At 35.0% G+C, this 26,534-nt stretch overlaps 1 protein-coding gene across 1 annotated transcript in view; it reads left to right on the top strand.

Moving 5' to 3' along the window:
- Window positions 1-26,534, top strand: part of SHOC1 (shortage in chiasmata 1) — a gene marked incomplete at its 3' end in the record, with an annotated part of 53,054 nt that overhangs the window by 4,890 nt on the left and 21,630 nt on the right. The window contains exons 4-13 of the mRNA XM_080362198.1: window positions 2,775-2,956; window positions 6,872-7,034; window positions 8,421-8,523; window positions 9,234-9,384; window positions 14,676-14,805; window positions 15,662-15,756; window positions 16,720-16,962; window positions 18,932-19,381; window positions 21,736-21,861; window positions 24,579-24,755. Of these exons, the coding sequence (XP_080218324.1) occupies window positions 2,775-2,956; window positions 6,872-7,034; window positions 8,421-8,523; window positions 9,234-9,384; window positions 14,676-14,805; window positions 15,662-15,756; window positions 16,720-16,962; window positions 18,932-19,381; window positions 21,736-21,861; window positions 24,579-24,755 (1,820 nt within the window). The remainder of the gene's footprint in view (window positions 1-2,774; window positions 2,957-6,871; window positions 7,035-8,420; window positions 8,524-9,233; window positions 9,385-14,675; window positions 14,806-15,661; window positions 15,757-16,719; window positions 16,963-18,931; window positions 19,382-21,735; window positions 21,862-24,578; window positions 24,756-26,534) is intronic.

Here is a 26,534-nt window from a genome sequence, read left to right as displayed (position 1 = left end):
CATGATGAGGACATTTTTCCTCTCTCCGTCTCTTAAGACAGTTAACTCTTTTAACTGCAGATGAAGCTCTTCGAAACATGGTCTTTATAAATCTTTGAAAAGGTGTAAAAGGCAGCTATAAGAAGCCAAACTTGCATTATAGCAATTGAAGATACATGTATTTATTTAAAAATCATATCTATAAAGTCAGAATGTATCAGATGAACTCTGAAATAGAGTTCATTCTAAAAATCATTTCGCAACAGTCTTTTCAGCATACATAAGTCATGAAAGCACATTATGGTTCTGGAAAAAAAAAAGTGTGTATTTCTGCTCTCAAACAATTGCCAGTGTGAAAGAAATAGAGAAATTACATTTTGGTTTTACAGACCAGTCTTAAAGCTATGTTATCTTCAAATCTGCATTAGAAAATGGTTGTGAAGAAAACTTGTGGTTGCAGAATTATATAATCATATAAATACTAGGCTTGCCAGTACCTTTCAGCATCATGCTTTGTGACTTTACTATGCTACAGTTTGTAATTACATTGCTACGTATTATTTTTTCTCTGCTCATTCACAGTACAGGAATGATCGTGCTCATAGAGTGGATCAGGGCTGTGCAATGAATGATGTGGCTGTCTGTGAAATTCTGCTTCTGTTGTGTCAATGGAGCGATGCTTTTCCTATAGAAGTGATACTGCATGAAAAAGGAGTGCATAGCCCTTCAAAAACATAGTTACTGCAGGAGAATTAAACTAGAACAAAAAGCACGTAATAGGAGGTTTTTGGAGAAAAAACAAAACAAACAACTTTACCCTTAATTTAAAAGGACAGTTAACTCTCTTGGTATTTTTCTGTGTAATTATTTGATCATTAGGTAATAATCATAATAGGCTCTGGAGAGGTTGTGTTTTCCTAATATTATGTAATTTGTGGAGCTTCGTTAAAGAACTCGAAGGCTGTCTGGGGAGCTGATTCTGGGTTTGGGTTTGTCAAAACTCCCGTGTGTCATTTAAACCAAAAACTCTGCAGTTATCCACTGAATATGCTACTCTTATTTTCTGGCAGACCTAGAGAAGATGAGTCCTCATAACTGAAGTTGCTTGGAGAGTGCTAGTGCTTTAACATGCAAAAATGCCAAGTAGTTTGAAAGACTAGAGGGTTCATGTCTTAGATTCTCCCACAGCATGAGTATCCTGGTTCTGTTCTAGTGAATGCAGATTGCAATGTTACCATTTTAATGGAAATCTTGTGAACATCAATGAGTTCATTTTCTGTTTTTGTCATAATGCTGTTAGAAATATCCAAGATAGTGTATTTGTATTCAACTTGGGTTTTGTTAAATGGCCTACAGCCATGTGCTCAATAGTGAAGATAATAGCATTGAGCAAGTTTCATGACTCAGTCAACTAGAAAATTTGAAAAAAAAATTGTTTATAAGCACGGCTTTACCAAACACAGTACCCAGTAGAGCATGACATAGTGTCACCTTTTAAAAAGGGTCAAAGTCCAGTTAAAAGTTTTCTGATGTTTCAGTGACTTCTTCTGTAACTTTCAACATTATTTTGCTTTTTTTTAAGAAAGAGAAGGAATAAATAACTGGAAAGTCTTCTCAACTTTGGTCCTTTGGCATACACTTAGGCACGATCTATCTATAAAACTATAGGAAACCTCATTGATTTCAATGAAGTTGGCCAACGTGTAACTTGGCACAGTGTTCTAAGGTCCATGGATTTTCAAAGACTTAAGCCGTGTTAAATTTTGGACATTAATTGTTATCAGTATTGCATAGTTATTGCTTGTGAACTATACTACTTGTAGTCTCAAAATTAACTTTTGAGCTATACTCAAAATGTTTTTAAAGAGTTGACTTTTCTTTTTAAAGAAGTATGGTAGAGGTTCCTTGTCGTTACTGCCTGAGCAGGAAGGTCTGTACTAAAATTCAGAAGTACACTTATATACTGATTCCATTTATGACATTTACCTTCAGATGGCTAGCAAATAGCAAGACTGCTTAATGCAAAAGATTATTAAAAAGCTGAATAAATCAATGGGATGCACAGCTGAGGAATCAATTGTCTGAAATTAGAATATTAAGTTCAATAATTATAGATGAGCATGAAATTTGGGTTCTTCAGAAGTGTCAGCACTCATCAGTCAGACTCAGTTTGTTCCAGTCCATTAATATGAATAACATAGCATTAACATGACTGTATTTTAATTAGCAATTACAAATATTTTGTCTGGATGCATAATTAGCTCAAGACTATGATTTTTTTTTTCTGTTGCCAAATGATTTTGCTATTTATTTGTCAAGCAGTTGGTTTTTTTCTGACAAATAATAGTAGTATTGAGATTATTATGAAAAGTGACAGGAAAATGAAGTGGGTTTGTTTCTTCATTTGTCCTGTCTTTTCCCTATTGCAGTTACCTGCAATTTCTGCATTATATTTGAGATGCAACTATACGTTTAATCCAGCAACATGTTTTTGTCATGAATGTTATGACATCAATAGGTTCAATGCTCTTTTCCAGCCTTTATTTTTTTGTTCCATTTAATGCTGGAGGTAAACAAAAAGGGCTTTTTCTTGGGGAAGATTTAAAGATGTATTTTGACCATGGATCTAGTGAATAGTTATAACAACTCTAATTCTGATCTTCTTCAGAGAATATGGTGATTATAAAAGTTCTTAGAGGATATTTTGAGTGCTGTTGATTCACTGAGAAGTCAGGGCGGTTATGACAGTGATTTTACAACAGCTTAAGTGTCAGGTGTTTTCTTCTGCTTTTTAGGAAACCTATCTCCTCTCTAGCATTCCATATTAGTAATGAAGTTATTCCAAGTTCAAACCCCTGCTCTCAGATTGACATAGAAGAACCTTTTTTATTTCTGAAGAATGTTTTTAAGGAAGAGTCCATCGAAGACCAGTATTCAAAGATTGAAAATGCCACTGAATTTAAAGAACAATGGCAAGGTAGAGTGTTTTCTAACTTTCTGTTGAGTCAGCTTCTTAACTTCCATAATTTTTGTGCATGATCCAGAGACATTTAAGACATTGTTTGGGTGATCACAGCCTTTGCAATTGCATAAGTTATAACCATTTAAGAGAGATTTATTCCCTGAACAAGCAGGGCTTGTCTTAACAGTTCAGGATAGATGCAAGCAAAACCAAGTTTCAGGCTGATCAAATATGCAGCAGAAGGTGATAAAAAGTATCACGATAGATAAATCTTACCAGGCATTGATCAGAATGCTGTTGATCCTTTGTACTTCAATAAAATTAGCTCCTTGTGGCATGTTCTTTTACCATGTCAAGAAGGGAAAGAAGTAAGCAGTTTCTGCTTTGTGATTGGGATGATGATAGTTTGAATTCGGTTGTGTTCCTGTGTGTTTTCTGACATTTTGTGATTACTAACACCGTAATAGATATAATGAATTCTGATCACAGAACGCAAAACTTGAGAAAGTGTTTGATTCAACTGTATTAAAATTTAATATTCTGAACTGTTAGGTTTATTTTTTAATATAGAGGTTTTCTATATCAGTTATATTACTTTAGAAAAGCAAAGTAATGTAATTATTTACTAATAGCTTTTTTCCACAGTCACACAGAGGAGACAAGTGGTTCTTGATACAGTATTGTACAAGACAACATTTACTAGGAACGTAGTATCAACAATGCAAGTGTATTACAGTTAATAACTGAAAGGCAGTAATCTTAATTCATCTGATTAAGTAATTACTTGCTCTTTTTTTTTTCAGAGTTAGATGGTGTATGGCAGAAGGTTTCAATAATCAGTAAAGCTCTATATTGTGTGCTTACAAGAACAATAAAAATCATTCAGATGCTTTCCAAAGTCTTAGCTATTACTTTCTTAGGAATACTCAAGAGAGTTAAGTTTCCATGCACAGGAGTCTGGAAGAAAAAGAATATAAATTTCATATAACATTTTATATATTTTGAAGCTACAGATCATTATTTTGCTTAAACAGCCATAATCAGGCCAGTTAAAGAGACTGGTGGGTTTTTTATGGCAGAACATTAAATTATTCAGTATTCTGGTGACTGGTTTATTGAATTAGCAGATCAATAATTATCTTTCAATGTAACCCATGTGTTACTGCCAACCCTTTTTCTAACTTTCTGTTTAAGAAGGCAATGTTAGCAAGTCTGTTGATTTTTAAGGGAAGTATTAATTCTAACATTTTTAAAAGCTGCCATTCTGAAAGATTTGCAGGCTATTTTGTGTCATTGAGAACCTGCTAATTGAAGCCAGCTAGTCTGCTAACAGCACAAAACTGACTAGGTTTCACTAAACGCATGACATACAGAGAGTGCAAAAACATGGAAATTTACTGATAGATAAAAATCATTAGCAGTGGAATATTGTGGGTGATATTACATAAATATCCAACGGGTATTGAAAAAAAAAAGGACACTAGAGGAAGGTTCTATTTGAATTCTAAATAGCTTGTTCTATTACTGTAGGAGCTTTTTGGTTTTGTTTTTCTACCAGCTTGTTCATATTAAAATGTTTAATGTTGATTTCTGTTAATGTAACTGTTCTGCTTTTCAGAGAACTAAATAGATTTCTGCAGTCATTTAACTCTTTGAGAAGTAATGTAGAAGAAATAGTGTTTAAAGCAAAAAAATTTCAAATAAGGTTATGAAGTTTAGTGTAGTCGGTTATGCACACATTTAAAATGTAGCTAATAAATTATTACTGGGCTGTAGCAGTGGAAACCAGTAAGAAAGTTAAAACCTGTGAAATATGAAGCACATTGAATGGAAAAGCTAGAATCTTAATTTGGTTCAGTCATTAACTGTAGAGTTCTAATCTTCTTCCAAATTGCATTAGATTTATATGAGATTACAAACAAATTTTCAGTATTTAACATGCTGTTAATAGCCTTTTTGTTTTGCATAGGCAGTCTTTTATGCGAAAACGGTCATAGTTGAATGAGAACCATCTTTATACCGTTAAGCTAAAGAGCACTAACTTTACACTAGCACATGACAGCACTGGCAGTGCAACCCTCATTCAAACATGGACTGAATATTTGCTCCCTGCTTGATACAGCTTGAGCATGTGCTTAAGGCTATTAAAGCTATTTTTAAAGTGCTTTGATGAATAGAAATTACTGAATCAAAGAAAGTGATGATACTGCATTCATGTCACAATTCTGAAAAATAAGCATTTTAAAAATGTGGAACTATACTTCCTAAAATCATCAAGTGGCAACTGAGTTCAGTTCTGTATTGATTTCAAACGCTGGTGTTTATGAGTTTCAAAACCCACCTATTGCTCCACTTGTAAAATTCTGGTTTAGGAAAGCAATTAGCTATGTGATGCATTTATTCCACTTCAGGAGGGCACTTCAGTAAATGTGTAAGTGCATTCTTGCATAGGCATGCTTTCCTGAGGTGGGAAGTAAAAGGTTAAAATATGTTATAATTAATGAAGAGATGCACTAATTAAAATATTTGAATCATAGTAGAGTGGTGAGATTAATGGAAAATGCCCTCCTTTTTTCATAAACTTTAAATACTAGAGCCACTTGTAATTAAAAAAAAACCCTATACAAATGAATATAATAAAAATAATAAAAACTGTAGCTAAATTGGGATACTAAGTGTAATCAAGGGCAAAGTTGTGCCTTATTTGACCTAATATAATGTTAGCATATTAGGAGTTATCCTGCTGTCTTTGAATTAAGAAAAATCAAATCAGATATTATTTGAGGACAGCATGATCAAGTTTATGTAATTGAAGCAGTCTTTTTCTTCTGATTGATTTTAGCACTTGATTTTGTGACCACTATTTGCCTGAATATTGAGGTGCTTCCTACTTTGTTTTCCTAGTTGCCTGAAGAAAAGGAAAAAGAATACATCAGGAATTTTGTAAATTATGTCAGAAAATATGTCAATTTTTAATTGGAGGTACTTTAAGCTTTATAAGCTGCTAGCAGTTCTAGTAGTCTCTCCTGAACTGTTCATCTCATTAAGCAGAGGCAATTTATAACATGGCATTTGTTTTTCAATTGATAGATTTCTTTATGGGGATCTGTTTGTGTTAGTGTAAAACAGTCTGGGGGAAATATAATCAGTATCTGCATGCCAGCTACTAGGAAGGGAAAGAAGGTGATTACAGATAGTCATCCAGTGAGTGAAAGGGGCATGTGGAGAGAAGGAAGCTTCCATGTTGGTAAAAAATAAGGAAGAAGAACAAAAAATTCCCTTTTCCTTTCTATATGTATTATATCTCTACAATATGTGTGTATATGTATATACCATATTGCAAATGTGAAGAAATACGTCAAATAGAGTTGCGATTAGTGCATCAGTTCTGTCTCATGGAACACAGTAGTCTAAACTCAGAAGAAATTAAGGTCTGTAATGTCATCTTTCTTGAAATCATAACTTGTAACCTATTTTTTTGTTTGCTCTCTTTGTAAATAGATGTTTTTTTCCTTCAGAGTTAGAGAATCTCTATTTAGATTTTGCTGTGTATGGAGAGACTGCCTCATTTCTACAGTAAAAATTGCACTGAACTAAGTTTCTTAGCCAAAACCTACCTCAGAAAGTTCCTTTATCATACTTTACAATCCAAACAAAGAAAATATAAGAAAGTACCTATTATTTTTAAGAGGTGTTGTATAAGACAAAAGAAAAAGCAAAAGAAAACCAAAGCTTATCACTTGAACCACTGGAAGTTTAGACTTCCATATATTTAAAACTTTAAAGTACTGAAATATTTAAAGGAAAAAGTAGTTATTTTTTTGCTGATATTTATAGCATTCCAACACTTGATTAACAATTCTTTTTATTCTGATAATTCTTGTTATGTTTCTATTGTTTGTTAATGTATTTTTTCTTATCTTCCTTCAGATTTATATGTGGAAGAGGAACTTGTTTTTATTGATAATCTTGAAAATTTTCGTAAAAAACTGCCTACTTCATCTCTACTTCTGAGCAGACTACAGTTTTTTTTAGTGAAAGATCCCCTTTTAGATTCTGAAGGACAGAATTTTACAGAAGATAATATTTTCAGGTATCTGCAAATTGTTTTATAATATTAAACAGAACTAATACTTGGTGTGTAATGCCATTAACATTTTAACATCTGTTCAATGTTAACTTTTTAACTAAATTATATTGGCAACAGAATAAGACTTTAGCTTTTCTCCTTACAAAAAAATGAGTAGGATAAAATTTATATGCATTATTTTAAAAAAATGGATAAAGGAAGTAATGTCATTTTTACATTCTGTAAGTGTGAACTGTACTCAGGATTTTACTTTTGGAATACTGAAAAAATGTCCATCTTTAAGGGACCTGGTCCTCCCTCAGACTGACTGATTCCCTATCAGTAAAATGCCACTAAATTTAGTTGAGCCAGGATTTTACACATGCTTCCATGTTCCTTCCTTCTCACGTCTCAGTCATGCTGTCAATAAATCTATGCTCTTACCTTTCTGCATTGTGTTTCTTCAAGTTTAAGTATTAGTTAGTCTTTTTTTTTTCCTCCCTTTCATATTGCTAGGTTGATTGAATTTAATCGAATGATGTCATATGGTATTAATACATTAAAACAGGTATAAGTTATATTCAGACTGTGCCTAGTATTTTGTAAATATATTCAGCTGTATACATATATTCATAAAGTCTGGCTAAATTTTGTACTGGTTTACTCCATGTCTGGATGACTTGTGTGCTTCCTTTGCACTTGGGACTGATGGGAAACTATCCCCCCAAAAAGTCATTCTAGAATTAGTACCTGTAATGGCCATGAGGGCCAAACCTAATGGAAGGTTTTCTTTCTGCTTGAAAAATTTGCATCCCTGTTCTGCTTGTATCCTTGCTTTACAAGGCAAGTAGTAGCCTCACTCCTGAGTTTTATTTCTTGGCATTTTAAAAGTTTGCCAGTTGAAACAGGGAACATACTTGTAGTTTTCATTTTAGTTAATAGTGAGCACACTCTGCCCTCTTTGGTGCTGAGCAGTTCCTGAAAATAGAAATGAAAGGTGACAAAAGATAAATAGTGTCAGTGTTACACATTACAGAAATTTGGTATATAGCAGAAAAATTTCACATTAGAAGAAAAATAGGTCTGCAGCTTTTGCAGAAAGCATTTTTATAAAACAGGACTTACATGTTGAGATGATAAACATTTTTTTCTGTAACTTTATTAAGGGAGGTCCCAAATTAAGTGGTTCTACTCTGCATATAATGTACTATTTATTGAAAAAGAATTTCGGTTAATTAAACAGATTGGTACAGCATCCCTTGGAATTGCTTTCTTAGAAAAGCATGTATTTATAAAAATAAACAACTTTTGCCACCTATACAGCTATCAAAGCTACTGCTAAGACTTTCAGTCTTAGATATAAAGTAATACAAACAAGTGACTTGCTTATGATCTTATGATCTTTTAAAGGGAACATTTGACTTTGCAAAATGAAGTGGAGATGCAAGAGAGTAAAAAAGAATTGCAGGGGATTAAAGAAAACTTCCATACTGTATCTGTAAAAGATGAAGAGGTACCATTGTATTGTTTCTTACTAACTACTATATTAGTAATTGCTTTGTGTTATGTGTAAGTGTTCATCTGCAAGTCATTTCACTTCATACTTGCCAAATATTTGTAGCCTTCATATTTCCAAGATTATAGAACACTGGTATTATTTGAGGTTTTTTAATTCTTGGATGCTGTTGTTGGGAATCTTCACTCTGATCAGCTGTTTCTCCCTTGGACCTGATGTGATGGCAGTTTTATGTAGGTACTGTTATGCTAAGAATAAAAATGAACTAGAACAGAAATCCTTGACACCTGAAATCCTTGACACCCATGGAAGGGGAAGTTCTAAGACATGTTCTGGGATCTGAGGGGCCAGCTTTGCTTCTTTTTTAAAAAGAAGTCAGATGTATTTTTTAATCAATTTTTCAAAATTCTAAAAAAAACCCCAAACTGCCAGTGAAATAAATGAGGATTTTACTTGATTGGGAACTGTAAGTTCAGATCTACCCTTTATGCTCCACTGACTCAATTTGAAATACCGTGACACTATTTTTTTTTCCTCTGTATTTACCAAATCTTTGTGTATGCTGCGTAAATGTCATATGACTTATTTTTTAAAAGCTTATAAATTGGTTTAGAATTAAGCTATTTCAAGATTTTGAAAAAGCTTAGACTGTACAGTAGCATCAAAGGAAATTTACTTGCCATTCTGTTGTGATTAATGTTTTCCAGTATTTCATGTTGCCTGTTCAGTTCTACAAACCCAGCAATGGCAGATCAGATTCTCTTAAGATTCCATCACACTTGGAACTGAAAGAGTTGTTCAGTTTAGCTCCAGAAACTATGGCTGATGAAGACATGTGCAAAGAGTTGATCAAAGAAGGTGAGAGCTGGTTTTCTTAAATGCTTCACCTGATTTTCCTTTTATTTGCACACATTTAACACAATACAGCTCTTTTATACCCAGTGCACAGCCTATCAAATGATAATTTCTCTGAATTAGACTGTCAGTCATGCTGTACCCAAATTTCTGAGTATTAGAAATGTCTCCTCAGGAAGCCAAGGGGAAGTGAACTATTTGCCATTTGATTCAATCCATGGTTGTGTCTTAATCTTGGAAACAAACATAACATGAGCTGTGATTCATTAAATCCAGTCTACCATGAATGCAATAATGTAGTGTTATGTTTTCTTAATGTGTAACTAATTCTACTTTCAGAGAGATCCTCATGAGCATTGTATGCAGTATTGTCATATCATATGAATTTCTCGTATTACATTGTAATTGCAAACATGAAAGCAGATTTCTGGGGAAAAAGGGTTACTTATTTCCATGGATAACAGCAATAATCTAAATGACAGTAGTAACTCTTTAAAGGAATTTAAGAGGAGTTACTAAATGCTTTTATACTCCAGATAAGTACACCTTTAGTGACGATTAGTGGCTACTGGATTGAGGTCTATGATAGTATTTTGTGTAGTTAAAGAAAAAGATATTACCTGAGATATTTTTGTTTTGATTAAAAAAAAAAAAAAACGAAAGTGTTTGGTTTAGTAAACAAGTGAGGAAAACTGCTTTTTTGGTTATGTCATAGTTCAACCTGAGCTAGCAATACAACCACAATAGCCACTCGCTCACTCCCTCCACCCGTCCCCCAAATAGGAGAGAGAATCAAAAGGGAATTGAGAAACTTGGATTGAGATAAACAGTTTAATAAATTAACAAAATACTAATATGCTACTAGTAAACATATATGTAAAAATATAAATAGAATGTAAAATAAAAGATTCTTAATGCAATTCCTCACGAACTCCATCCACACCGAGCAGCCAGTCCCAGGAAGCAGCATCTGGTCCTGAACAGCCGACTCCAGAGAGGAAAAAAAAAAGAAAAAAGGCAGAAAGGCCCAGAGGCCTCTGCAAAATAATAGGATACCAAAAGGCCAAACTGAGGAAAGTCCTGAATAGAACTCCCCCCAACAGGCCTCCAAGAGTGAAGAGCTGAGAACAAGAGAGCGAGCAGAAGATCCTGACTCTCCTTAAATCTGAAGCATGATGCTAATGGGATGGAATATTCTTATTGTTCAGTCTGGATGTTAGTCCATCTCTGCCCCATCCATGACCCCATTCCTCAATGCCTCACATCTGTGGGCTGAGCTCAGAACGTCCTTGGCTCTCAGACTAGAGCAATTAAAAATATCAGCTGTGTCCTGGAGTGTTACCTCTTGTTCTCAAACTAAGTCCAAATAATGTCCATGCTGGCTATGAAAAAGAAAGGTTTCTGACTGTATGAAGAAAATTAACTTGTTTTCAGTCAAACCAGCACAGATTGACATGAAGCAGCTAAAAGAAGCTTAATGCTTCTGAGTGTGGAGAGGCGTGCTAGACTCTATTGCTGAAAGGGCAGCAGTTTGGAGTAGTCCAGTCTCTTACTGAAGACAGGAATAATACTTTTTAAAGTGTGCATTTGACTAAAGGAGTTTCATGTGCATTCTGCTGATACTTACAGTATATCACAATGTACATGCCATGATCCAAGCTGAATGACCCAACCTCCGCTGCAAAGGGTTGAGGATTTTGTACATAGACATCAACCTTTTATTCTTTTTGTTCTGTTTTAGTCCTTTTTAGCAGCAAGAGAATCTACATCATACACGAACTCCTGGTAAACTACATTTAGGCTACCTGCTTGTTCCAGAAATCACATCACTGTAGTCATAAGAATAGCTCAGACAATGACCATACTAAATTGTATTTTTTTTTTACACTTTTAAGGGACAAAAGGGAACACTGCTCTCTGATCAGCTACAGCGTACTAAGCATAACTGTAATTTTTCATAGTGATGGATTATGGAGATTCAATAAAAATTTTAGAAGAAAAAATTGCTCTGACAGGAAAAGGAATAAATGGTTCATTTATGGCACTTTATGTTTTCAGATCTCAAAGCAGAAATTACATACAAAATAGAAACATCCAAGTACTGTCCCATACCACAAGAGGTTTGCTCCAGTAATAGGAGAAGTATGTTGGAATTCTGTGAGTCAGGTAGGAGGATCTACATAAATCAAGGGGTGGTATTTAATATACATTCTTCAAGTGACTGTCCCTATATTCTGTTCTTGGGAGTACATGCACTGTATATCTATAAGGAAAGAATGTTTGTTTTGTGTAATCTGCTATTTTGTACCTGCACCTTAAGCAATTAGAAGTGCCACACTCCTTTCAAGAGTTTTAAAAGCTAAACACAATCAACTTTACAGTTCCATCATGTTGCTTTTGGCTGCAAGTGGTGTCTATATCTTTTCCACTTGATTAGCTTTTTGGATTTTTTTTATCTAACAACTTATCTAGAGGACAGAGGAAAATTAGGAATATTTATTAAAATTATGGAGTAAAAGAGCACAGTTTAAAGTTTGTTAAAGTCCTATGTAAATGCTTTCAAAAGACGGTAATGGAGGACAATTCAGGGAGAAGTACTGAGTATACTTCTAGAGGTTAAAAATTTCCGTGCAGCCATTTTGTTTTGCAAGTGGTTCAGTAGTGCTGTGTGATAGAGAAATTAAGCCACGTAGTCACCAGAGCTGTTTTCCACAGAAATAAACTGAAAATGTTGAATATTATCTAATGTGTGTGTGTGTGTGTGTGTGACATTTAGAAATGGATGTGATCTGGACAGAGTGGTAATATTTGAATAAAAATGTACCTCTTGCCCTAAAGTGTATCATAGCTTGGAAAAAGTCTAGCCATTAATGCATTGTACAGTAGTAGTATTATCCTCCAGTGCATGTTCACTTGATAATTTCCCATCCAGCAGTTACTAAATCCCTGAGAAATTTTGAGTTTTCTCCAGACCAAGGCTTCTCTTATCTCAGTTTCAATATGATTTATACTGGACTGATGATAGCCCCTTCAGACTAATAGCACTACACTCCTTATATTGTATTGTAGTGGCCTTTTTGTGGGAGCAATCATATCAACTCAAAAGTGTCTGATATAAAAGCTCAAGGCAAACCTACTGTATATTGTCCCACCAAGACAAGCATGACTAACTGTAATCTGAATCTAGTGAGCTACCTACAGCTCTTCTAAAGCTTATGATGATCAGAATTTCAGATGCAGTAGATCTGAGAAGACTGAGATCCTCCTCCTGTATATAGCAATAAGAAGTTGACTATATTTTTATCTAGGATATTATCTGTTCTTCCAGAGTAGATTTGTAATCAAACCATCTTGAATTGTTTTAAAGAAAGTTGTGGGATTGATCTTCATTGCCAGTTTGCTGGCTTAGCTCTGGCTTTGAATCAGGCAAAATTCAATCATTGGGGCACAGACAGCTTATATATATATATTTTAAGTATATACTCTGCAGATCTGAGTATATACTTAAAAAAACAGGTTTGCAGGATAGAGACCTGCAAACCTGTACATGCCACTACTAAGACACCCTGCTAATCCTGTATGAGGTGTGAAATTTCAGAAGAGATCACATACAGTCTTCTCCTTCTTATTCACTTTGCTATTTATGAGTTACCAGAAGTGAAATATGTTTGCTTGAACTTAGAAAAGAAACAGTCAGAAAATAATGGCATTTTCAGTAGACATTTCATTGTTTGCCTTCCATTCCTGGTACCTGTGAGGACTGTTTATTGATAAAAGGGTTGAGGGACAGGAACATTCACTTAGTCATTAATGCTCTGAGAAGTGGAATGGCACACTGAGTGGAGGCAGAGTTTAACTAATGTAGCTTGTCAAAACATTCCAGTCTCAAAAGCAAAAATATTTAGACAAGAATTAATATGAATAGTAATGCTCAAAGAGAATCAAAGAGAAATAATTTTTCTTTTTGTATATGTCAGGAATTATTGCTATCCTGAGATCAGCTCTCTGTCATGTTCAATGAAAAGTGCTAGGTTTGTTTTTCACCACAAAAAAAGTTTGTGAGCTGAAGTTCACAGCAGAAGTTCACGAAGCTTTTTTTGATCTAAGTAAATGGCAAATGAATTATATTGGTTGGAAATGTGTTTCTTTCTTTTGTAACCTCTTTTATTTCTTACCTTTTTTTTGGTTTCTTTTCAATGTGCACTGTACCTTCTCTGGCTTTCTAATGCTGTCCTTTATCTTTCTACCGTTTGTGCCGTACAATCTGATTTTTTCGTTGGACAAGGAGCAGCTGTAAGCATCTGGGCAGGTGGCTGATTATTGTGTGCCAGTTGGCCAAACTATGTGTGTAGGGTGATTGCAGCTGCCTGCCACCTGTTGCAATGAATAGGGATTTTGCAACAAGTGTTTTTCCTTATGGAGACACTTACTTAAATTTTTTCTGGCTGTTAGTTTTCACAGAACATGGAGGAACTGTGTTCTTTGTGGTCTCTATTTTCCAGTCAAGCTTAGCAAGATGTATGATTAGAAGAATTCCAGAGAGGTGAATACCAGAGGAATCATGCATAGCACCAATTTTGATGGAATGTCACCGAATTCAATGAAGTTTCAAATTCCTTATTAGATTTGAATGAAAAGCAATAACCCATTAAAATGTGTGCATTTAATATGATTGGCAAAAAAAAAGGATGTGAAAAGTGACTTGCAGGGGGCTTTTAACATGCCAGATTTGTTTCTATACTGCTTTAAAAAATGTGGTGTTGTAATTGAAGTGGTCATCCCTAAAAATTACAATGAGTACTAATTCTGCTTGAAACAGTAATTTTGTGTTTGAAATTCTGACTTTCTGAAGTTCCCGAGCCCGTTCATCTGAGTGTTACAGACACCATAACATTGTCTCAAGTCTCTGTCCCATATAATGAACTTCATTTATGTGGGAACTATCTAAGAAGACACACAGGGATGAACACCTAATATCAAAACCTCAGCCATAGTACCTGGTGATTTAACCATAAAAATCGTCTTACATGGAAGCAGTATATAGCCAGAACTACATTACAGAATGAGTAAAAGAATGTGATCTACACATTATTATCTCCAAACTGTCTGGAAGTTAAATGAGAAGTATTTAGGTTTTATTGCTCAAATAGCAAATTGTTCCTTTAAAATATTTTGTATTTTAATCCAAAACTTGGCTAGTGTAAAATTACTAAGTATGTGTGCTTCATTCACAAGTGGCTTTGTGATTTAATTTTTTAAATTTTGTTTTGGGTGGGGCTTTATGCAATTTCTAGCTAAATATGTTCCATATCTGAAAGATGAAATGGAAGTGCCTTTAACTCCTCCATGCAGACAACAAAGATCATGGGTTAATTCTCTGTGCACAGGACTTCAAGAAGAACCTATTCTTCTTTCTGGTAACAGGTATCGAAAACTTTGTACTGATAGATCCTGTCATAAATCCTCTAACTCATAAAGCTTCAAAATCAGTGCAAAAATAGCTTTAGTCTATTTGTGAATTGGTAGTTGTGTTCTTCGAGACAGCTACATATTTTTGTGTTGTGCATGAAAGAGGGAACAGAGTGAATGGTCCATGTCTGTGGCTCTTCAGGGGAGTTTGAGAAAGGAAATGGCAGTTGCTACTGTAGAATTCTTTCTCAGGATGGACTTCATAGCCTGAAAATCAGATCTCTTTTCTGGAGTAGGCAATTGTAAATATTTAAAAATATTTATGTAGCAAGTATGTATGTCTGTATCTACATTAATTTATACATATGGTAAACACATATGTTGAGCAAGTGTCACCAACAAAATCTGCAGAAAAGATAGAGGAAGAAAGTATTGTCTGTGTTTTGGGGATATTCCCCAACAATGGAATTTAAGCCTTTTCATGCTGACATAGGATGAGGATTGCTTCATTCTTTTCTTCACACCTTGTTTGCAAGACTAGCATTTTTGTCTTGCTATCTTTCTCATATCTGCACAAATAATTTAAATATCTTTTGGGAAGGGAACCACAGTCTAGATAGAATTCTTATTTAGTGTTGCTTTATTTTATGAACCAGCCTTGATGGCTCCTCTCACTCCTTCCTGTTCACTGTAGTGTTGCATGGAGTGACCTTGTATATGGGCAAAAAAAATTTTTAAGCATGAGTGAATAAATGAACTGAAAATTTAGAGAGAAAGCAGATCTTTAAATGGTAGTTTTGTATAAAACAAAATTCAAAAGATAATGCAGTTAAACTTCATACCTCTCAGTCTTGTTTTATGTTCTTCTTAGTATTTTGATTACAGAGCCCTCTAGGGAATACTTAGAATGTTTGGTATGGCAAGCAGAGAAGTATCGGGATAATATGAACTCTCTTTTGCTTGTCGGTAAGAATTTCTAATTAATGTTGAAGAGTTCCATGTCCATGGAAAGAATATAGCAAAAAATATAATATTATATTACAGAGCACATCTTTTGAATCAGTGAGATTTATCCAATTGATATAACTCTCTGAAGTTTGTATTATCTTATTCTTTTAGTACGTATACAAAATTACAGTATGGCAACATAACAATTGTTACGTCATGTATCACTCTATGGAGGTAATTTTAATGAAGTAAATTTTACTTCATTTTGAAAATGTTCAGCTCACTACTACTAATTATATTCAATAACTGTGGTAATTGAAATTGGGTCATCTGTTAAATTCTTTTCTGTGTACTATTCTCCTTAAGTAATGTTTCAAAATATGTATCAAACATTAGGAAATGCTGTTAATGGAAGATGATAACTTGACAAGAGCTGAGTTAATGTTAGGAAGCAAAATATAAGAAAACCAAAATAAGCTGCAGATTATTTCTGACAGTATCAGAATACTCATTACCACTGTTCTTTCATTTTATTTGCCTTCATTTTACAAGTCTCAGGATTCATTTATGCATATTGATTTATGTTGTCCAACTCATTTGTGCATTCATTTATAGTTGAAAATAATACATGGTAGGCCCACTACTATTTCATTTCAATTTTTTTTCAGGTAAGGGTTATGTTAAATCCTTGAAAGCATGACAGGTAAACCCACAGATAATGAAGAAGGTCATTTGTAGCTTTAGTAATGCAGCTACACATTGTTAGATCTCCCCCCTTACTTGTACACTCTGTAAATAAAAAGCACACTTGCTCTTATAACACTGCTGTGCTATTAGTAGACACTGAGTTACAAATGCAATTATGAGCTATGGATACATGTAGTAGGTCATCAGTACTTGGGAGCTTTCATTTCCAAAATAACATTGTTTTCATTTTTTCTGGATTACTAATATTATATGTTGATTTTTGGTTTTTTGTAGAACGTCAGACAGTTAAACTCGCATATCAGCCTCATTCGCTTGCGGAACTGAAGGAATTGTTACCACTTGAGGTAGAAGCACCAGTGCTTAGCTCACTAGAGGAGGACTGGTGGCTTCGTTTTGGTTTAAATCCAGCCTCCATAGAAACTTTGGAGCAACTAAATATGAATGCCAGTAATGCAAACAGTTTGCTTCCTACAGAAGTAGAAACATTCACACGATTTACATCACATCAGTTAGAAAGTAAGTACCTTCTTTAAAAAAAAAAAGATGAAAAGGCAAAGTCAGATGCTTTAACAGAGAATCACACAGTGACAGTTACATAGTTCCAAGAAGAATGGAAATCAAAGATTTCTTATTATCAAGAAAAATATGTTTTATAGCAACATGAAGTAGCAATGCTACTAAATTCAATTTAGAACAAATGGTAAGAAGTGTTAAACTATGCAAAGTTCTTTTCTATTAATGTGCAGATGAAAAGTAGCCTCCATCAGCCATACTGTTGTTTATTAAAATAGTTTCATACAGGAGAATTTCTTAACAAATAGCAATTTTGCATGGGAATATTTTAATAAATCAGATATTCATATAGTCCTATAGACAGACTGTTAGTGGGGAGAGTATGCTGCAGTGAAAATTCTTTATTTTGTGCTGCTATTCAGAGGGGTTTTTATGCTGGCTGTGGTTTCAGATGCGAACCACTCACAAGCTTCAGAATTTCTCATGGACCATTATGCATACTTAAAATCAAACTTTAACAGAAAATACAAAAAGTTCTTTAGGTTTTACTATGTAACTGTGGTCTGACCGCAAGACATGAATTGTGGTTCTAGAACTCCAGGGGCTGGCTACAGCATGGTATGTTGTGAAACAAATAGCCACTGCTTATGAAAGAACATTTCCACTTAACTGCTTTTTACCTGTCATAAAGTGTTTAGCTACCATGTTTAACATGGATGCTGAAATAAACAGCTTACGCTTTTTCCATGAATAAACAGCAACGTTTAATGCAATTCATTAAATCGTCTTCTTTAAAGCATAAGCAAAACAGCCCTGGGTGTGTGGGGGATTCACTCCGCCCAACACGCACACCTATTAACAATAAGAAGTGTGCTTAAATACAGTAAGGTATTACATATTCGTAATAATCCCAAGAACGCCTATACATCTTCATAACCTTTCCCCGCTTCTTATTGAAATGAGTCTCAGATAACCATTTTCATAGTCTCCTCCTTGACCCTCCACTGCTGTGCCTGCGCAGTGTCACTTGGTGGTTTTGAGGAGGGGTCTTTGAGGGTCTTTGGATGAAGGCTCCTTCAGCTTTGTCACAGTAAACTTTTTACCTTTTTGGCTCATTATGATTAATTGGCTGGAACCCAAGCTGCCAAGTCGACCGAAACCAGACCGGCGCCCCCTTTTGCTGTAAATCTTGGTTATCTTGTCTCCTCAAGATTACAGCTGGTGCTGTAAAACTTCTTATCTTGGCATTCGATGAGGTTCTGTTTTTTCTTAACACAATTGGTTACATAGGGGTCTAAACTAGGCATTCATTATGTGGCTCAAAGTGTTAGTTCGTTAGTAGGCACTCATTATGTGGTTGGTTAACCCTTAAAATGTTAGTTCTATCAATATAACTTCATAAACAGGTTTCACAACTTTTTACATAGAACTTAACCGCCTTTTCCTTTTTCCAGGTTCAGAGCCCATGCCTCATTTGGTTATATCTATAAACATTAAACATCTCAGCACGAATCACAACTGCATTTCTCACAATGTGCAGCATCAGTACAAAAAAAAAAAATGCACTTCTAGTGAGGCATGTAGTTAAAGGGACCTAATTGCATTCTTTACTTCCTTTTATTCCTGTAAAAAAAATTCTGTTAATCTTTTTATCTTTTATTCCTAATTAAATGTTTTACATCCGGTTTCCTAGAACTCTTAACACAAATAAGCAACATGCAGACGGTGAAAACTTCTCCAAACAGTAGTGTGGCCTACTGTTTCTCAATATTGTATGTTTTTACTTAGGACTAATCAATACAAATTTTCTAAAAGTGGATTCTAGTGATCTGGGAAGGCAGAAAGAAGAAATTAAAAAAAAAAAAAAAAAAAAAAGGCTTTCTCTGTAATTATCCAAAATATTTAACTACAATCAGGAGGAAGAACAGAAAAAAAATATGTTGCAGCAGATAAACTAAATTTTATTTTTTAGGATGGCTAGAAGATAATTCTGTGACAAACCAGGAGCTACTTTCTGCTGAAAGCCATCAGTCAGACAAACCAATTAATCTTCACATGTCACCAGGGAATCAAAGGCAGTACTTTGCCATGCATATGAATGCTGCATCATCTGCCAAAATTCACAGTACAAATACACCTGTGGAAGAGCTTACCAGAGGAAGCATAAAACAGAATAAGGTAGAAGAGGCAATTTATTTCATAAACCAAGAGAAGAAAAGCCCCAACTCATCTGAATCAGTCAGCTGTAAAGATTTCTCTTCCAGACAAGATAACTTGTCCAGTAGTCAAAAGCCTGAATCATCTTCACTTGCTACAAAATGGGACAATGATGATTCTGATCTGAGCAACTTTATCATGCTGAGATCTAAACATACACTCACTCAAAGAGAGGAAAATAATGATGTAGATAGTCCTGAAAAAGGTATGTGAACCAGTTTATTTTGACATTTTTCCAAGTTTAATTCTGCTTTCTTATACCAGCTCCAATAGACGCTAGTTTATGCTAGTAGACTTATGGGGAAAAAATTCCTTTAGTGTTAATGGTAACATTTTTATGATCTTTAATGTAGCTGAATTTTCAGATAGCAATCTTACCTTTTGTTTTTTCCTTTAGGTATCTTAGGGGATTTTCTTTGTTTTGGTTGGGAGAGTGCTTTTGCTCTGGGCTTGGGGTTTTTTTTGATAATGGAAGTGGTTTTTAGTAAAATAAACATAGGAGTTTATTCCTGTTCTGATAAAGTAACTCTAAATGGTACTTACTTCAGAAGATCTCTTCTACCCATGTTGTGAATCAGATCTCCTGACCTCTTTGGATGAATAGTAGTTATCAATTGTATTGATCAAATAGCAATTATCAGGACTCTTACTTTTGTAGAACCAGCATAGCCTAAACAATGAACAAGAGTTAAAGTTCTTCTCTGCAAAGAATCATTTGAGCCAGTTACTGTGGTGCAAACCCTATCAAAGAGGCAGAACAAGTCTTAAGGAAAACAGAAAGTTTTTGGTAGCCCTGTTCTTGTTGGTAATAATACTTATGTGAAAGAGTCTCAGGCTATGCATTGACTATTGCAGAATGCAGAACAGCAGAGTGGGGGAAGAAGTACAAGGACGTACTTATTTATTTGGGATTTTTAAAATATTTGTGGCACAAAATATTGGGAGACAGTGACATATTTCCAGATTCACTTTTCAAGGATAAAGTTATATTAAAAAAAAGAAGATTTTTCATTTTTGGACTTACATGGCGGGATTTTGACAATAACTTTTACCGCTTCAGATATCTGTCCCAGCGTTAAAAACAAAAATAACAATACTAGTAATTGTTACATAAAAGCTTTCAGTAGTAATTCCTATTGAATAGGGATATTTATTTCACTGCAAGTTTATGTGATCTTGTGGAGCTAATTGTTTCTTGAAGAAAATTCTTCTATTACTGGTGCTGGTAGACATGCATGAAACACTTCCAGAAAGCAACAATCTCAATTTTTAAAGTTGATCAAGGTATCTGAAGTTTTATGCTGCCATCTAGTGAAGTCTGACTAGAACTGCATCTCCTTGTGGATGCACTCGACCCCCTGCCCTTGACACTCCAAACAAGAAGTCCAAATGTATTGAAAGACAAGTAAGTTAAATGCAGTTTAGAGTATTTTTACAGGTACACCCCAGTGTTGCAGATCAGTTATGTCTGCTATATAGAGAACCGGTTAAAAGGTATTAACACATTGATGTAGAAATTATGTAAAGTATTGTACACCATCTGTAATAATGCACAGTTTTTATTAAGGGTCATTCTAAATTTAACTGAAAATAAGGAATGCCAGAACTGCTTGTAGCACTCTTTCTCTAATTGTCTTTGTTGTTTGGCTTATTTGTTTGAAATATCAGTGTGTGTATAATATTTAGTTCAGAAAGTACACAGGAGGGAAGTAGTACAAACAATTCATTGATCTGATTTTGAACCCTATATAGCTTTTCAAAATCAGGAAACGTTCTTTAACTTAATTGGATTTTTTTTTTCTTTCTATTTCTGTATGATTAGTTTGTTTTCTGAGGAAACTGACATTCTTAACTAGAAAAAAATCAGCAATATTTAGGAGACATCTGTTAAGCCAGAACCTCTCTCAGATACAGAGGTAGAGCTGCTGAAGGAAGACTTGCAGTCAGAAGCTGTAGTTCTTGCATCAGTATTTAAAAGGAAGAAGGGAAGGAGACTTAGAAATACTAACATGTTGCAAAAGATAGCTATAAAACAGGAGAAAGTTCTTTTCAATAAGCATTTTTTTTCTTTTATTTCTACCATTTGCAGCTTTCCTGTTCTTTCTGGGTCACTGAACCTTTTCTACTCACACTTGCTGAGATATTTTTCATACTCTGAGCTTCTTATAGTCAGTACCATCTTTCCTTTCATACATGTTTTAATCCATATAGGGGCACAGGAGCTTTCCTTTGGAGCTGTATTATAGACCTATAGTACCAGCTCCTTAGTTTTTCCAGCTCTGTGTTTCTGCCCTAACGAAGAGGAGCCTGATAATGCCTGACTTATCGGACTGTGAAGGCTGACAGGGCCTCATCTCACTTGGTGTCTTCATGGATTTTTCATACTATATGAGCCCATGAAAACAATAAATTTCATGAAAAGAAAATGCATGTGTCATAGAAATTACTTAGTTTGAAAACATTTTTGCATGTAACGTCATGTATAGAATAGTTTACTTATTTATTGAGCTGGTTTTGTGATATTGTATCTAAATGTTCACTTGTGGTTTAATGTTTTAGTACTACAACCTAAAGAACAGCATGCAGATGTTCACAAAGAGGACAGTTCTGTATGTGAGACTGCAAGAATACAGGAGAAAGAACGAGAGAATGAGGACAGTATCACAGTCAATATTCAAGCATCAGGTATACTACTTTGGATATGGGGTTTTTTATATAACTTTGCAATATATTTTTTTATTAAATAGCACTAATCAGACAAATACAGAAATTATTAGGCTTATCTACTTCAGACTGAAAATATTCTAAACAGATGGATATTTATTTTGAGGCAGGTATGAGAGCAGACTATTGAATTCTTTCTTAAGGCTAAAGCCAATTGCATGCAAACTAAGAAGTACAGAATTCGAGTTATGTCTGATCTAAATCAGTGCACATTAAATCTCTTCATGCCAATCAGTTCCCTCAAATTATTTTTCTGCGTTTTTCCCCTGACAGAGCAAATGAGAAAACTGGAGATAGAAGGGTTTGGTAGTCATTTTGGTAGGAAGTGTCTTCAATGCAGTAACAATCCGCTATGGATTTATCTCATATATATAACTGAGCCTTACCTTATAAACTCCTGCTTTTGTATTTTTCAAGGCATTGTATTGAAGAACATGCACAGACAATTTAGTCATACAGTAGAAATGGTGGAGAAGAATCTAGAATATATTTATCCAAGATATTTGATAGCCTCAAATTAAGCATGCTCAGTGCTAGAGAGTTGTAGGCCTAGCACAGATTAGTTTGGTTTTCTGTGGAAATGCATTCACTTCAAGCATGTGCTTAATGGTGAAAGAACCAGTGAAAAGAGTAGAGCAGTATCTGTTCTCATATGAGATGAGAATTGTGTAACAGCTGGACTGATGTCCTGTTACAGTCCTTGAAATAAAGTGTGTTTCACCATGGTGGCCTTGCACATGAAGGAAAGGAATCTATCTCAAAACTAAACTACAGCCACTTTAGAAAGATTCACACAAGTATTTTACTTAACAGTGGAACATTGAAGATGCATGATCGAAATACACCATAAAAAAAAATATATATATATTAATACAGGAATGCCTGAATTAAATTATACAATGGCGACCCAGAATACTACAGTATCTGACCTATTTCCAGAAAGGCTGAAAAATTTGACATAATAATATACCTTTTTTTTAGAATGCTTAAAAATATGAAGATATTAATTACTCTTATGAAATAGGGCATTGGCCAAGTGAAGTTAAATGAGCTGCTACTCAAATAATTCCTAGAGATCATTTGAAAATATTTTTGAAAAGTACATCTTTGAAAATGAAGAATTGCAGAGTTCTGATCTTGTTGATGTGACCAATTCAACTATCATTTTTAGAAATGATTAGGGAGGAGTTTCACCTTGCTTGAGGAAAAGGACTTCACTTTCAACTCATCCAGCAATTGCCAGCTCTGTCATGGATGCTAATAGCAAGAAATTATTAGAAATCTATAGAGTGCACTGTCAGCAAGTTTGCTGACGACACCAAGCTGGGAGGAGTGGCTGACACGCCAGAAGGCTGTGCTGCCATCCAGAGACCTGGGCAGGCTGGAGAATTGGACAGGGAAAATATAATGAAATATAACAAGGGCAATTGCACAGTGTTGCATCTGGGCAGGAACAACCCCAGGTTCCAGTATAAGTTCGGAAATGACCTATTAGACAGCAGTGTAGGGAAAAGGGACCTGGAGGTCCCAAGGGACAGCAGGATGACCATGAGCCAGCACTGTGCCCTTGTGGCCAGGAAGGCCAATGGCATCCTGGGGTGTATTAGAAGGAGGGTGGTTAGTAGGTCAGAGAGGTTCTCCTTCCCCTCTACTCTGCCCTGGTGAGACTCCATCTGGAATATTGTGTCCAGTTCTGGGCCCCTCAGTTCCAGAAGGACAGGGAATTGCTGGAGAGGGTCCAGCGCAGGGCAACAGAGATGATGGAGTGGAGCATCTCCCTTATGAGGAAAGGCTGAGGGAGCTGGGGCTCTTTAGCTTGGAGGGGACTGACAGGTGACCTCATTAATGTTTATAAATATATAAAGGGTGAGTGTCAAGAGGAAGGAGCCAGGCTCTTCTCAGTGACAACCAACGGTAGGACAAGGGACAATGGGTATAAACTGGAACACAGGAGGTTTCATTTTAATTTGAGAAGAAACTTCTTCTCAGTGAGGGTGACAGACACTGGAACAGGCTGACCAAGGAGGTTGTGGAGTCTCCTACTCTGGAGACATTCAAAACTCACCTGGACACATTCCTGTGTAGCCTCATCTGGGTGTTCCTGCTCCAGCAGGGGGATTGGACTGGATGATCTTTTGAGGTCCCTTCCAATCCTTGACATTCTGTGATTCTGTGAAATTCAGTTGTGATTTGGAGACAACTGTCAAACAGCCAGCCAGAAGCTATTAAGAGCTGTTAGTGTGAAAGAACAAAGAGACCAACAGATTGGCTTGTTTAGTCTTTCTAGACAAAGACATTAGAAATTAAATACTAGGGAAGGAGAAGGGTTGTTTAAATCGAAGTTATAGTAACAAGTGAATATAAAGGGACTAAGTCTAACTTAGAGTACAAAGTAGAAGAAGGCTGTAGAACAATGGAATAATAGTACAGTGTTAGTGGGAATCACAGGAGGAAAAAAATCCTAACTTTTTATCATGGAATAACATGTTTGCCTAATATGAGGAGCAGCTTAATTCTACCAGCCAGGAGGCTCACTGGCAAGCAATTGTTTTAATGTTACAGCTTTCATGAGGAAGACAGTGTTCTTTGTGTTTTGTTAGGTCTTTTGAATAGTCTTGTCTGGTAGCCATATATGAAACCGAACTTTATTAATATGTTTTGTTTATTGTGCTATCCAGAAAGCCAATGCCAGGCATACTGCCTCTTGGAAGAAGCAGCCACTCCTGTTCTAAAAGATTTGACACATCTGGGTGTACTTGCTTCTGTAAATTGGAGCTTTAACAGCATTAAATTTGACAACACAAGGTTTTTCTTAAAACAGCAAGAAAAAGTGATATGTGATCATTTTAAAGAAGGTATGTCTTTAAATTTTTTTTTTAAATCTTCAATAGCAATATGGGTTTAATGGATGACACAAGGTTCAAGATGTTCGATAAATTAATGGTAGAACTTCCAGCAGTTTAACTGGTAGAGTTACAGTGATTGATTTCCTCTTTTATTTTCAAAATACTGCCACCTAATTCTTCAGCATTATGTTTATTAACCTCAATATTTTAATGTAAAAATACTCTAATCTGATTTAATTTAAAAATATTTGACATGCTTCAGAAATGTTGCTTCTGTATGAAACAATGTTTAAGTTTTTTTTTTCATGTTAGATTTTAAAATGAAATCTGTCTATGTATTTTTGTTGTTGCTCTCCTTTTAGTAGCTATTGTCACACCTGCATGATGACAAATGCTAAGCCTATGTTTGAAATGAGCAGGAAAAAAAAATAATATTGATTTAGTTTCTTTCTGACTTTATTTCTCTCCTATCTGATATGTGAAAACCCTGTAGAACCAGAAAAATTCAAGAAAAAGCCAGCAAGATTAGTGAACCCTTACAAGATTTTTGGCTATAAATAAAGAGAAGGGCAGGAAAAACTTACAGCAAAATACAGACTGTGTTTGAGGAAGATTTAGAAAGCTATTGGGTATTTTGGATTATTTTTTGAGTTGCACTGCTCATAGTGGAGAACGAGTTGTAAAGATAAGGTATTAGTTGTCTAATACCTGCCAGGTTTTTCTGTTATGATGTCACAAGTCATGCAATAAGCTATAGCTATCTAAACTTTCTGTGCTTAATGTATTTTTCTCAAAATAAAACTGTTGATAAATTACAAATGAGAGAGAAGACAAACATACACACAAAAAAAAGTAGTGCTCTCTGCCTAATGACAACCTATGATCTATAGATTTACTATGTTAAAATTGTCAGTAGCAGGGTTCTTTTAATTTGAGGGAGTTTACAAAAGAGCAACACCATCCTCAGAAGCGTGAGGGAGAAACTCAGTATCTATACGTGTATCAGTGAATCACAGACAGGAAAACGTTGTGCAGAGGACTACTACACTGATTTTAAACATCAAGGAAAAAATATCTAGGAGTCTGTATTTTAATTCAGGATTGATTAAAGGAAACCTAAATCCTTTCAAATGCAGTTTACATGCTGTAGAAATGTATCTGAAAGTAGGAGCTGGGCCAAGTGACATGCTTATTCGAATTTCAGGGGCTTCTTTGCTTGCAGATTGGCTGTGCAGTATATTACCAGTTACTAAAATTACAGCAATGAAATAAATGAAAATGTTTAATACTGAAATACTGAAATAAGGAGGCAAATAGTCATCTCTTGGACCTTCGTTTTAACAGCAAGTGTTTTCTGAGGAATAGAGGATGATTACCCATCCCTTGTTATACAAAAATAACTGTTGAACACAAAATTGACCTATGAAATAGATGAGTCTTTGGACTACAGCTCAAGGAAAGCAATAAAAACTTTTTGCTCTTGGTATAACATACTGAAAAAGGTTAGGTTGATTTAGCTACTGTAGCCTGCACTGAAAAGACAGAAAAGTGCAAGGGAGGTCTTGCATTTTGTTCACAACTACAGAAGCAGGAGACAATTTTCTTGATGGAAGGTTCATAGAAACAAGGAAGACTCTAGCATACCCAATCCATTACTAATGAATATTTCTCTTACTGTATAGAAGATTTTGAAACTTCCCTGGTAAATTACTTCCCTCATTTATTGACTTCCTGGTTTTAAATAGATTCACAATATCTGACCTCATTCCACTTTACTCCAGAGTATGC

The sequence above is a fragment of the Nesoenas mayeri genome (assembly GCF_963082525.1).
Source record: "Nesoenas mayeri genome assembly, chromosome: Z".
Lineage (NCBI taxonomy): Eukaryota > Metazoa > Chordata > Aves > Columbiformes > Columbidae > Nesoenas > Nesoenas mayeri.
The sequence above is the reverse complement of the archived record's forward strand: the minus strand, read 5'-3'. Positions and strand labels throughout refer to the sequence as shown.